We start from the raw sequence: 14393 nt of genomic DNA, 5'->3' as shown, positions 1-14393 counted from the left end.
TAGACTTTATCGGTGTTTATCTATTTTTATATTTTAAAATTATTTTTGTGCTTTTTGTTAATTTCTTAAAATTAGATGTGGTATGAGTTTAATCATTTTTATTTGGGTTATGTTTAATCTATGCCCTAACTAACACAAAAAAAATAATAAACAATATAGTTCATTTATACCGATTTTTTCCTAGTGATAGTCTAATTAAAAAAACCTAACAAGAAGAAGCTACTATGATTATTTATTCACTTGTATAATCTCAAAAAATTTCACAACCAGCGGTCACCCAAAAAATAATTCCAAATCCACAACCAACAATCACCCAAAAACACCACAACTAATCCACAACTCACAGCTGAGAAAATCTAATAAAAGCATATAAAAAAATCACCCTTCTAGATTCATAACCATATCATTTTTTTCTCCCTAAACTAAGTCGTTTGACATCTTTTTCAAATAAGCTCTTTTAAGTTTTACCATCAAAACTTCTATGTTGGAATTTTGTCATGACTAATTGAGAGCAATAGATAGTTACTTGTATATGAATTTATATTCTTTTTCCATCACTCACAACCAGTCATATCAATTATGACCAAAATTGTGTCCATGTCAAGTATACGAAATATAATTGTTCAATTTCCATGACATGTAATGTATTGTAATGTGGAATTGCTCAATTCTTCGGTAAAAGACCATTTGGTTCATATTTAATTTTCTTTCCTCTCACTTCACTTCATGTAATTTTCATTGTGATTATCATATTTATTTTCTTAAAAAATTATTTTAACACGTCAAAAAAAAGTTTATTTATTTTAGCATAGTATTTAACATTAAACCCTATACCTCATTTCTTACTTTAACACATCCACTATTAAAATACATAAAATAACGCCCACCATTTATAAACAAAAACAAAAAAAAAAGTAAAACCCCACAATAAAAAGAGAGTGGCGAGATGTATGAGAGAGAAAATGGCGAGAGTGTGTGTGTGTGTGTGTTTTTTTTTTTTTAGAAACATAAAAGGGCAAGAGTTAGTAGAGATGAGAGAGAAATTATTAAAAAAAAAATTTAGCATATAGCTACAAGGCACTTCTACTACAAGTAGGGGTGTCCAGACCCGACCCACACCGCCGGACCGACCAAACCGCCCGATCTCCACCCGATTTCAGCCCGAACCGACGCTCCTGTCAGTCGGTTACGGGTTGCCGCGCCCAAGACCCGACGCCGGCGGGTCGAGTGGCGGTTTTCTTCTCCAAAACCCGAGCCACTCGACCCGACCGATGTTCTATACAAAAAATGCAGAATCCGGCGAGGTCGAGCTTAGATTCGAAGAGATCCGGCGAGGTCGAGCTTAGATTCGAGTAGATCCGGCGAGGTCGAGCTTAGATTCGAGCAGATCCGGCGAGGTCGAGCTTAGATTCGAGGAGATCCGGCCAAGTCCCATCAATTTTTAGCCAAAAAATGCAGAATCCGGCGAGAAAATGCAGAATCCGGCGAATATTTCCAGAATCCGGTGAGATTTCCAGGTTCCGGCGACTTTTTTTTTCCAGATTTTGATGCTATCTTTATTCCGGTGACCCGCCCGACCCGACCGACGTTCACCCTCACCCGAAACCGACTCGAACGATGCTTCCGGCGAGTCGAGTCCGGGTTCCTCCACTCTTCACCCGACGCCGGCGGGTCGAGTCCGGATTGGGTCCAAAACCGACCCGGCCCGACCCGTGGACAGCCCTAACTACAAGCATGATCTAAAAGTAATTTAGCATTTAAAACATCTAATGAGGCGTTTTTTGTATGCTAAATTTAATATTTAGCACATATGATGCTAATGCTCTTAACGAGTATTGGTGCTCAGCATAGTCACATTTTCTCTTTGCTCTTTTTCTTTTAAAAAGAAATAAATAAATGATTCAACCTAGTCAAGTCAAGTCAAGTAGATTAGTTAAAAAAATTAATAAATAAATAAAAATAAAAGTTAAAGTGAAACCGTAGTTGGGTGTGCGGTGTGCCCAAGGAAAGGGGCAGGATAGAAGAGTGAAAAATAAAAAATTAAAGCAATCCGCGTGACTGTGAAAAGAGGGTCTTCAACCTTGATACCTTCTCACGTTGTGGACAAGGCACTGTTTTTTTTTTTTTTTGGTAAGTGTGGGGGATTGAACCGCCAAGTAATAGGTCATTACAGAATTCGGGTACCAACTCGCCTAGATGGGCGATGACAAGGCACTGCTTTTTATCGTGAACTTGATGAGAAATATCATAAAAACTAGTAGGATTATCACGTTAGACGCATGACTTGACGAAGATTAATAATTGAAATTTAAATTATTAAATAAATAGTAATAACTAGCATTTAAGCATGTGCTTAGATGCTTTTTTTTGTTCCTTTTTTCTTTCTTTCTAAAGGCAAATAATTTTCATTCATTATAATTCGGGGTTATTGCATTTTTTAATCATAGAAATATCTAGAGATGTGATGAGATTTATGCGTTTGTGGGTGAAAATTTTTTTTAAGTATATAATCTCATCACATGCCTAAGTATTTTTGTGATTGAAAAATGCAACACCCCAAATTATGATGAATGAAAATTATTAACTTTTAGAAAGAATTTTAAAAAAAAATAGAAAAACTTCTAAACACGCACTCCTTGCTTAGAGACTAGTATATAGTAATAGATGTCTAAATATCACAGAAATAATTTCTAATACAAATATAACTACATAGATGGTTTCAATTCCATTATGTAAAACTAAAATTCCAAAATTTTTGAAAATATCTTTATACTATATAGAAATATTTAATATTTTAATAATTAGCCCCCAAAAATGGAACTTGGCCCCCCCAAATATTTGAGTTAGTCCAATAATGTTCTTAAAAAAATTGTCCAATTGGTCTTGTAGTTATAGAGAACGTATTGTTTCTCAAAGTAATTTTTTATTGTAAAACATGTTATCATATTTCGTAAAGTTTTAGATCATTCATGTCTTTGAACACTTTATTAGTTTAATTGAAAATCTTTTATTTGCAATGATAGAAAATTTGGTAATTTATATTGAACATGAAAATTGTAAGGATTTCACTATGCGAAATGGTGAAAGATGATTTTTTTTTTTTTTTTTGAAATTATGGTGAGATATAATTTAATTCTATGAAACATTTAATTTTAAGGATTTCACTATGAAAGATTCTAACTTTTGTGTGTGTATAAATGTATGTGTTTGGGTATATGTGCGAAAATTTGTATAGACTAAAATTAATAACACAAATCGACCCCTCAAACAAAAATTTCGGGTCCTGCCCCTAATTGCACTTGCCAGCGCATGAGAAGAGTAGTATTTAATAGCACATGAAAATGGGCTAACGGAGCAGCTGTAGAACTGTAAAATTATAGATTACTTGTGGCAAAGTGTTATGTGGGTTGAAGAATCACCATTATATATTGCTAGTGGTATATGTTGAACGTAAATTTTGGTCTAAACTCTAAAGAAATAAAATCTATCGTTTCTCATAATAATAATAAAAGGTTTTCTCTCTATTTTCTTTGGAAAACTGGAGGTGAAAGAAGGGGCTTGTTATAGCACAAAGGCTGCCGTGTGGCAAACGTTCTCTTCGTGCAAGCGGTAGAAACCATTTTTTCCTAGAAGAATACATGGACGAGATCACAAACAGGTGTGGCGGACTCAAGTTATCGTTGAAAGAAGAGGCTGAGGTAGAAATCAACGTACCATTGACTGAGGATGACCCAGTCCTCATTGGGAAATTCTGCACAAAATGATGAGTAAACTTGGAGTCAATAGCTAGAGTGTTGAAATTAGTGAGGAAGACAGAAAACAGCTTTGAGGTCAGCGACTTGGGCGAGAACAAGGTAATGTTTCTTTTCCAAAAGAAAGATGATATGGAAAGGGTACTTCTTCTTAGTCCTTGGTCTTTCGATAAGTACCTACTAATCCTCCATAAAATGGTGCGTGGTGAAGCGGTGAAAGATATTAAGTTTAACAAGGCTCCTTTTTGGATCCAAATCCATGGACTGCCCATTATGTGTCAAACCAAGGAGGTGGGAATGAGCATCGGAGCTACATTGGGGAAGGTGGAAAAAGTGGATGCGAACACAAAAGGCTCCTGCCTGGGGAACTCCCTGCACGTAAGAGTGATCCTAGACATCTCCACTCCGCTATGTCATGGTCGGAAAGTTCACCTAGGAGAGCATGGTCTAAGATGGGTGGACCTCAAATATGAGAGGTTATCAATCTTCTGCTATCTATGTGGGAGAGTGGATCATGACGAAAGAGATTGCATGCAGTGGGTTTGGAGCGGTGAAACACTTAGACTACAGGAGAAGTAGTTCGGCCTGTGGCTACGAGCGTCGCCGGACCGAGTCCAAAAACCCCAGTTCATTACAGCGATAAAAGATTGAGCAGCTAGTATGGTGGGAGGCGAACATGAGCCACAGTCAGAACGACGTGACAAGGTGATCATCCCGAGATGCGAGATGACGCAGTCTGGCAGTGCCTTTTCTGGTGTGGCAAGTGGGGTGGGTATCACGAGGGCTGACACGGTAAAAGATTGGAACTCTTCAAAAAATGTCCTGCCCAAAACCTCGGCTCCCCTGCAAACGCCGAATTTTGAGCAGCAAATCCAAGAAATTGATGCCGCAATAAACGGTGATGCGCCAACTTTGATCTCTGAACCATGTAAAGATGTGATAGTAACAGAGAAGGAGTACACGCAAGCTCACAAGGACAGCACACGAGTTAAAGAGGAATGGACCATAGCAAGTGGGCTTGAAAAGGAAAGTTAACATCAAGCCCCATTAACTGGGCCGAAGGACTCTCATCTCATGCATGGGACTACAACTAGTGTAGTTTTGGGCTTACATAATTGCCTGAAGTTTATAATGGGGCCGGCCTCCCCAAAAGAAATAAGGATTAAAACTTTGAAGAAGCCCAAGGGTGGTGACCAAAGGAAAAATAAAGAAAACAGGGGACTTTCAGGGAAGGAGAAAACCACGGGTCGCACAAGAACATGCATGCAGGGGGTTGATAAGAGTGGTGACTTGAACATGGAGGTTGAAGTGGCAGGAATGGGAGAAAAAAGGAAAGCAAGAATCCCACTAATAGAACTAGAAAATATGGAAGGCAATGGGAAGAGAATTAAAATGGAGGGGGAGGTAAAAGAGCTGGGAAAAATCCTAGCAAAGTATTTGGGATCGGCGGAGGCTGGATGCCAGCCTCACTGGGCGCAATGAGTGCCATCAGTTGGAACTATAGGGGGCTTGGGAACCCCCTAACAGTTAAAGCTCTCCAAAAGGTGGTATTGGAGAAAGATCCCTCACTAGTCTTCCTCATGGAGACTAAGTTTACTGTTTCGGAGATGGATGATATTAAACGGAAAATAGAGAGGCAGCAAGGATTGGTAGTCCCCAGAGTGAGACGGGCTGGGGGTTTAGCGTTGTTATGGAGAAATTCTTTGCAGGTTGACATTTTCAATTACTCTCCAAGGCATATTGATGCTATTATAACTGAAGAACAGGGGACGAAAAAATGGCGATTTACGGGCTTCTATGGACACCCGAAGACCGGAAAAAGGGAAGAATCGTGGAAGCTATTGGAGAACCTCAGCCACAGAAGCAATCTGCCATGGGTTTGCATGGGGGACTATAACGAGATAATGTTTGCAAAAGAGAAGGAAGGTGGGGGTGTAAGACCAGAAGGTCAAATGCGCATATTTAGGGAGGCAATCAACAGAAGTCAACTAAGAGACTTGGGGTATGAAGGCTCAAATTTTACTTGGAGCAGAAGATTAGGAAGTAGAGGGTGGATCCGTGAAAGGCTAGATAGGGCCCTGGTATCAACAAATTGGGCAACTACATTCCCAGCAACGAAGGTTGTTCACGTGTCCACCTCAGTGTCAGATCATTGCATACTTGTTCTCAAGGAGTCATGCTCCACAAGAAAACAAAGGAAACGCTCCAAGGTGTGGCGGTTTGAATCTATGTGGCTTGAGGATGATAAGTGCAATGGCGTGGTTCTTGAGGCTTAGGAAAGGGGCCAGATCAGGGATGCTCAGTGGCCCCTGGTAGCTTGCATTGAGGAATGCCAAGTCTCACTAAAGGCTTGGAATATACAAAGCTTTGGCCACGTGGGAAAACAAGTTACCGAGCTTCAGAGAAAACTCCAAGTGATGGAGAACATGAAGGGGGCTGCCACGGACCTAAAAGAAACCCAGAACATAAAGAGGGAACTGAACAAATGGCTCGGCATTGAAGAAAGAATGTGGCACCAAAGAAGCCAAAACAATTGCTTGAAGGCAGGAGACAAAAACACTTCTTTCTTCCATACCAAGGCCTCAAATCGACACAAAAGGAATACTATAAACAGGATTATGGATGCGAATAACATGTGGCAAGATGACATGAAGCAGGTGGGGCAGATCTTCATGGACTACTTCAATAAGCTCTTTACCACCTCACGACCAATGGTGGTGCGAGAACTACTAGATGCAGTACAGGCCAAGGTCACCGAGAGAATGAACTCAAATCTCATCCAAGGCTTCCATGCTGGGGAAGTGGAGAAGGCACTCAAGCAAATGCATCCTTTAACTGCCCCAGGCCCTGACAGTATGCCGCCCTTGTTCTTTCATCATTTCTAGCCCACTGTTAAGTCCATTGTAATTAACACAGCACTTGACTTCTTAAACCATGGTATTGCCCCCCCTAAATTTCATGACACTCACATTGTGCTCATTCCTAAAACCAAGAATCCTGCGAGAGTAACTAATTATAGACCAATATCATTGTGTAATGTGGCTTACAAAATAGCCTCCAAAGTTGTGGCGAACATAATGAAACTAGTTTTGCAGGAAATTATAGGTGAAAACCAAAGTGCGTTTGTGGCAGAACGCCTCATCACCGACAACGTACTGGTGGCGCACGAGATGGTGCACCACATTAGCAAGGATAGGCAAATGCGGGGAGATGGCAGTAAAACTAGACATGAGCAAGGTATACGACCGCGTCGAATGGGACTGCCTTCAACTCATTATGCAGAAACTCGGTTTCCACGACCGGGGGATTGGTATTGTGATGCGGTGTGTGACTTCAGTGAAGTATGTCGTCTGAATCAATGGGCAACCCTGTGGACGCATCCATCCAACTCGCGGTCTGAGGCAAGGCGACCCACTATTGCCTTACCTCTTTCTCATCTGTGCCGAAGGCTTATCCGCCCTTCTGAATCAGGCCACTCAACGAAAAGCCATAAAAGGGGTGGCTACCTCTGCCAGGAGGCCTCGGGTGTCCCATCTTTTTTTCGCTAATGACAGCTTGGTGTTTGGGAGGGCATCAGTGGAAGAAGCCAATGAAATGAAACGAATCCTCAATGTCTATGAACTCTCCTCGGGTCAACAACTAAACAGCAATAAAACATCCTTGTTCTTCAGCCCCAATACAGATAATGAAACAAAAGAGAGGGTGAAAAGCTTGTTCGGTGCCCGGGTTATTAAACCCCATAAAGCTTACCTCGGGCTTCCATCTCTAGTGGGGCGGTCAAAAAATAACACCTTTGCTCACCTTAAACAGAGGGTGGCCAACAAAGTCTCTGGTGGGAAGGAAAAGCTACTAACGCACACTAGAAAGGAAATTCTAATAAAGACGGTTGCCCAGGCCATGCCCTCATATATGATGAGCTGTTTCCTGCTATCCAAAAAGCTAGGTTGCACGGACACGCCATTTTTGGCGTCATGTCCGTGTCCGACACGTGTCGGACACCGAAACGGCCACGACGCGCCAAATTTCGGTGCCCAGCAATGTCCCTTTTTTTTTTTTTTTTTCGTTTCTCCGACACGGCGTCGACACGGCTCCGACGCTTTTTCGTTTCTCCGACACGGCTCCGTCGCGTCCGACACACCAGCAGTGAAAAAATAAAAAATAAATAAAAACACAGATTTTGACAGGTGGACTTACCATCACCGTTGATTTTGTGATAACCCTAACCCAATAAAACCAATTTAGACTCACTCTGACTGAAATTTGAAACACATCTCAAAAAGTTCTTCTCAAGTTTAGAAGTTTAGACTCACCACTCACTTTGACTGATAACCCCACTGCCCTCTATACTTCGCCGGAGTTAAATCAGCCCGATCGGCGAGCTCTGACGTCGACGCCGTGCCGCCTGTCCTCTGTCCCTTCCGATCTCTCTCTCTCTCGGCGTGGACAACAGGTCCGAGCTCTCTCTCTCTCTCTCTCTCTCTCTCTCTCTCTCTCTCTCTCTGTTTTTTTTTTTTCACTTTCTGGTGAATGCACTAAATGGGGGGTGTTCTGTTGGTCCATTACTTATATAAGTTATAAACTTATAATGCGTTTTGTGTTTTGTCATTTGTGTGTGTGTGTTGTTTTTTTTTTTTCACTGCTGCTGTGGCGTGGCCCGTGGGTGCCCTCTGTTTTTTTTTTTTTTTTTTTTTTTTTCATATAAGTTATAACTTATATGTTATAAATTTGTTTTTTTGTGTTTAGTTTTATTTATTTATTAAAGTTAAATATTGTAGGTGATTTTACTCAAATGAATACGAAATTGAAAGCGAAAAATTATCAGCTGAGGTAGCTGGTGCTCCTCTATGGAAATATGTTACTAAGTTAGAAAAAGCAAGTGTTGGTGGTGGGAATGTATCTTTCAAATGTAACTATTGTGAAAAAACTTTCAAGGGGTCTTATTCAAGGGTGAAGGCACACTTGTTAAAATTGTCTAACTTTGGAATACAAGCATGTGCCAAGTTGGAGATGAGTATAAAATGAAATGTAGAAATTAGAAGATGCGTATGAGGAATCTTTGCGTAGATTGAAGAAGCCTAGGCTAGTTCTTTACCAACTTATTCTCCTACTAGTCCTAATTTGGGCAGTAAGGAGAGTAGTACAGCTACAAGTCATCCATTTTTTCCAAAAAAAAAGGGACTGGGAATTCTCCTTTAGAGAGGGCTTTTAACAATCAATGTCAAGAGCAATTAGATTCTCTTATTGCTAGGACATTTTATTCTGCTGGTTTGCCCTTTCACTTTGCTAAGAACCATATTGGATTGAGATGATCAAATTTGCAGCTAATAATAATTTAACAGGCTATGTTCCTCCGGGTTACAAAAATTAAGAACAACTCTGTTGCAAAAAGAGAGGCACATATTGAGAAGTTGTTGAGGTCAATTAAAGACACCTTGGAAAGAAAAGGGTTTAAGCATTGTAAGTGATGGGTGGACAGATGTACAAAAAAGGCACTCATCAATTTTATGGCTACATCAGAGAAAGGGCCAATTTTTATCAAATCCATTGATGGTACAAAGAGTACAAAGACAAGCATTTCATTGCTGATTTGTTTCTAAAGGTCATTGAAGAGGTTGGCATTCAATAATCATCATGCTTAAAAGATTGTATCAAGTAAAACAAAATCTTCGAAATATGGTCATTAGTGAGGAATGGATGTCATATAGAGAAGATGATGTGGGAAAAGCTCAAACTGTGAGGGATTATGTTTTGAATGATTTATGGTGGGACAAGGTTGCATATATTTTGAGATTCACAGAACCTATTTATGAGATGCTTCGAGTGGCTGACACGGATGCACCTATTCTCCATAAGGTGTATGAAATGTGGGATTCCATGATAGAAAATGTGAAGAAAGAAATATACCGGCATGAAGGCAAGGAAGAATATGAGGAGTCTCCATTCTATGATGTGGTACACAATATACTCATTGAACGGTGGACTAAAAATTGCACACCACTTCATTGCCTAGCCCACTCCTTGAATCCGAAGTAATTTTTCTATCTCTTTAATCCTTTCATTTATATTCTTTAGGCATTTCCAAACAAATAAACTAAACTCATTAGTTGTACTTATTTATTTGCTTTTAACTAGGTATTATACTAATCAATGGATTGAGGAAGTCAGAGGTCGTGTTGTGCCACATAAGGATGCTGAAATTTCTGCGGAGAGAAACAAGTGCCTCAAAAGGTTCTTTCCTGATCCTGATGATAGGAAGAATGTTAATGTGGAGTTTGGTTTGTTTTCAGGCGTTAAGGCTTATGATGATGATAACATGGAGGATAGGTGGACCTATGATCCATTGCTTTGGTGGTCAACTTATGGGTCCAATTTACCTGTGCTTCAAACTTTAGCTCTAAAGCTTCTTGGACAGCCTTGCTCATCATCATGTGCTTAGAGGAATTGGAGTACATATGGCTTCATCCATTGTATGAGGAGAAATAGAATTACTCCTAAACGTGCTGAAGATTTAGTGTTTGTTCATTCTAATCTTCGACTTCTTTCAAGGAGGAGGCCCGAGTACACTACTGGAGAATCTAAGAAGTGGGACATTGGTGGAGATAATTGGGATGGACCATTTGGAGGACCTGGGTTGCTTGAGATTGCTTATCTCACACTAGATGAGCCAGAGATGGAGACAAGTATTGCTGAGGATGATAATTATGTTGATGATGATGATTTTGTTATTCTGTGATAATCTTGAAAGTTTAAAACTTGTTATCCTTTTATGTTTATAGTTTGACGTTGAACTTGTTATCATTTTGTGTTTTTAGTTTGATGTTGAACTTGTTATCCTTTTATGGTTTGTACTCTAAACATTATGTGTATTATTGTACTACTTTGGGTGTTGTTTACTTATTTGTAGTTTTTATTTAATTTAAATTCTAGACATAAACGTATTTTATGTCTAAAAACATTAAAAAAATATGCCTAAATATAAAATTTAATTAATTATTTAACCGCCGGTAACTGCTGTGTCCCCGCCGTGTCGTGTCCTTATTTTTCAAAAATTGCCGTATCCCCGTGTCCGTGTCCGTGTCGTTGTTCGTGTCCGTGTCCGTGCAACTTAGCCAAAAAGTTGTGTGAGGAGCTAACAGGAATGATCAGACAGTTTTGGTGGGGTCAGATTAAAATCGAGAAGAAACTTGCATGGTTGAGCTAGGACAAAATGTGCTTGCCGAAGGACCGTGGAGGAATGGGCTTCCGGGACCTAAGAAGTTTTAATCTGGCTCTCTTGGCCAAATAGGGGTGGCGGCTACAAACCAATTCCACCTCCTTATTTAGCAGAGTTTACAAAGCTAAATACTTCCCACGTAGTAGCTTCAATGAGGCGTCCATTGGTAAGAATCCGTCTTTTGCATGGAGAAGCCTAATGGCAGCCCAGGGTGTTATTGGAAAAGGCATGAGGTGGCAGGTGGGAACTGGTAACCAAATTAAAGTGTGGAGTGACAAATGGCTACCTAGGCCGAGTACCTATAAGGTGCTTACTCTAGAAAAGTTTGACTCAAAAGATGCTCTGGTTTGCGAGCTCATAAACAGAGAAACAAAGGAATGGGATAGAGGAAAAATTGACCAATGGTTCCTTCCCGAAGATAGAGATGAAATATTGGGCATTCCCCTCTGCACAACGAGCAACAAGGATAGACTAATCTGGGCTGGGAATCGGAGTGGAAAGTTCTTTGTCAAAAGTGCGTATATTTTGGCGTTGGAGGAGCAAAAACAATCAGCTATGGCTAATTGCTCAAACGGGGCCGCGAGGAAAAAGTTATGGAAGACAATTTGGTCCTTAAAAGTCCCCCAGAAAATCAAGCTGTTTGCTTGGAAGGCATGCCGTGACATTCTTGCTTCGAAACAAAATCTGGCAAAAAGAAAAATCATAGAAAATGGGGGTTGCGAATTGTGTGGGAAGGAAGAGGAGTCCATCTGTCATTTACTGTGGCTCTGCGATCATGCCATGGAAGTGTGGCGGAGCAGCAAATTTGTTTTGCCTTTCGAAGTCTCGGCAAACTGGAAGTTCTTGGACGTGATTGAAAAACTATAGGGGTGTGAGCATCTCTGACCTGGGCTGTTGGAACAAGTCACCACGGTCTGCTGGGGCATTTGGAAAAATAGAAATGATCTTAGGATGGGTGGTAAGGCCAAGGCTGGTCGAACAATCCTAAGAAATGCGTTGAACCTGGTGGAAGAATTTCGAAGCGCCAATGGGGCAAAAACAGAGCATGTGGGGGAAACTTCAGTCACGGTCTCTTGGCAGCCTCCAAGACACGGTCCCTTCAAAGTCAATATTGATGGTGCGGTCTTCTCAAAGAAAAAGCATGCAGGTGCTGAGGTGGTTATCAGAGACAGGGAAGGGGAAGTGGTCGCTGCCCTTAGCAAGAGGTGGGAGTTCCCTTTAGGAGCAATAGAAGCTGAAGCAAAGGCCTGGGAAACGGGTGCCCTTTTCGCTAGAGAGATGGGGATCAGTGAGGCTGAGTTTGAAAGGGACTCGCTGGTAGTATGTAATGCCGTGCAAGGCCTGGCCTCTCCGCCCTCCTTAGTGGTCAATGTAATTGCTGGATTTTTGGATCATGCCTCTCACCTCAGGCAGTGGAAAGTGTCCCACATCAAAAGGCAGGGAAATGTCCCTGCACATCTATTGGCTCAACATGCCCAGCATGTTGTGGGCTACGTTGCATGGCTAGGGGAGTGTCCTAGCTTGATAGAACATGCATGTAATGAAGACAAATTGTAGTTTGGTCTATTTCCAATGAAGTTAAGTATTTCCCATCAAAAAAATAAATAAATAAAATAAAATCAAGTCAGTCAATTTTGAATAAAATTAGTACAGCATGGTCAAGTTTTCTTTTTGTTTTTTCTTTGTGAAGAATGGTGAATGGCTTCCTGGAACTCCTGAAAGGTTAAAGGGTTCCTATGTTTTTGTATGTTGTCATAGGTCACGGGATCGACGTTGTGGAGTTTGTGGACTTGCCTTGATTAGTAGATTCAAAGAAGAGATAGAATTACATGGTCTTCAAAGTACAGTTTCTGTTAGCCCATGCTCACACCTTGGAGGGCATAAGTATGCAGGAAATGTTATCGTATTTGGATCAAAAATCAATGGAGAAGTCACTGGGCACTGGTAAGGGGATGTCAGTTGATTGATTTAATTTTATGCATCCAAGTTTTTCATACTATGTGATTTAGCAGGTAAAGTTTTTCATCCTTCCCAAAAATACACTAATCAGTTTATTGATAACGAAGCCCTCTTTTATTATTTTTTAAATCTATAGGTATGGATATGTCACTCCAGAGGATGTACAAGTATTGCTTGAGCAACATATTTTGAAAGGAGAAATTGTAGATTGGCTGTGGAGGTAATGTTCTCATATCTTCGTCTTTTGTGTGTGCACGTGTAAACTGTGAACTGTAAACTGTAAGATCTCTTTCTAGGTGGTTTGCATCTACATCAGAGCTGTATCCACTTTTGATATCAGTTTTAGCTGTATGATAGGAGCGTACATGAATTTTTTTTTTTTTTTTTTTTTAAGTCATGAAGCTGGGAGGTAAGAAAGAAAATTGTGTAATGGAAAATTGTGCTTCAACAGACCTAGGATGTAGAGAAGATATAAATGAGTTTATCCACCCTCATTTTTTGTTGCTGCATTGTAGTGTCAAACATTTGCTGGTCCATATTTTGTCACTCTGGGATCAAAAGCCTACTTTAGCATGCCCCAGCCTATGAACCATGATTTTAGTCCCCTGAAGCTATGCTATTCTTGATTGAATACATTCTTTCCTTTGGTAATAGATTGACTTTGTAACTATTTTTTCTTAAGTTAATTGATTAATCACTTGCAAAGATGTAGGCAAAACCATAAGGTTTCACATCACATCTGGAAGACTGGAACTCATAAGGAGTCCTACTCCGATAATTTGAAGTGTATATATATAAGGAAGTGGCGTCCAAATCTTTGGGTGGACTATTTTACTCCCTATCCATGAGACACTTTAGAAACTCCATGGATTGATTGTGTGGTGGATTAAACATGAGACATTTGGGTTTACGTCAAGCTCCAAATCAATGATTCCACCACCTGAATACCCCTGAGTAGTGTCGATAGCCCTTGACTTCATATAAATCTAGTCATATTGAAAATATGACCAGCAACACAAAACATTGACTTCATATAATTCTAGTAATATTGAAAATATCACCAACAACACAAAACATTGATCGCTAGTGTTTTATTCATTTATTAATTTTAGGTAAATGATAAAGTCATTAGCAAAATGCACAATGCTCTTTCCTTAAGGACTGCTATAGCCTTGGAGGAAAAGTCCAAACACGAACAGTACTCACAAGACTTTAATGCTCGTCTAAAGCTTGCATCCCTCAACTATCAAGTTTCTCATCCCCATATATCCTTTGCCACTTCAAGACTACATTTGGGAATTCTCATAACTCCTTCCTAATCGCGAAAATGATTGCAATGTGCAATCTCAACATGGGTTCTTTCTATTGTTATATCATAGTTCACCTTATAGAAGCCTTAAGGAGGAAAGTACCAGTGAGCATGACATTTTTGCTTAACATTGTATGCTCTCTCCTGTGTTGATAATCTG

At 40.2% G+C, this 14393-nt stretch overlaps 1 protein-coding gene across 1 annotated transcript; it reads left to right on the top strand.

Moving 5' to 3' along the window:
- The first annotated feature begins 5230 nt into the window (after positions 1 to 5230).
- Positions 5231 to 6028, top strand: LOC111994088 (uncharacterized). The gene has a single exon (XM_024025948.1). It carries the CDS (start codon positions 5231 to 5233, stop codon positions 6026 to 6028), a length of 798 nt encoding a protein of 265 aa, XP_023881716.1.
- Positions 6029 to 14393: the final 8365 nt, after the last annotated feature.

The sequence above is a fragment of the Quercus suber genome, unplaced genomic scaffold (genome assembly GCF_002906115.3).
Source record: "Quercus suber isolate HL8 unplaced genomic scaffold, Cork oak 2.0 scaffold_327, whole genome shotgun sequence".
In the NCBI taxonomy this organism is placed as follows: domain Eukaryota; kingdom Viridiplantae; phylum Streptophyta; class Magnoliopsida; order Fagales; family Fagaceae; genus Quercus; species Quercus suber.
This window is presented reverse-complemented; position numbering and strand designations above follow the sequence as displayed.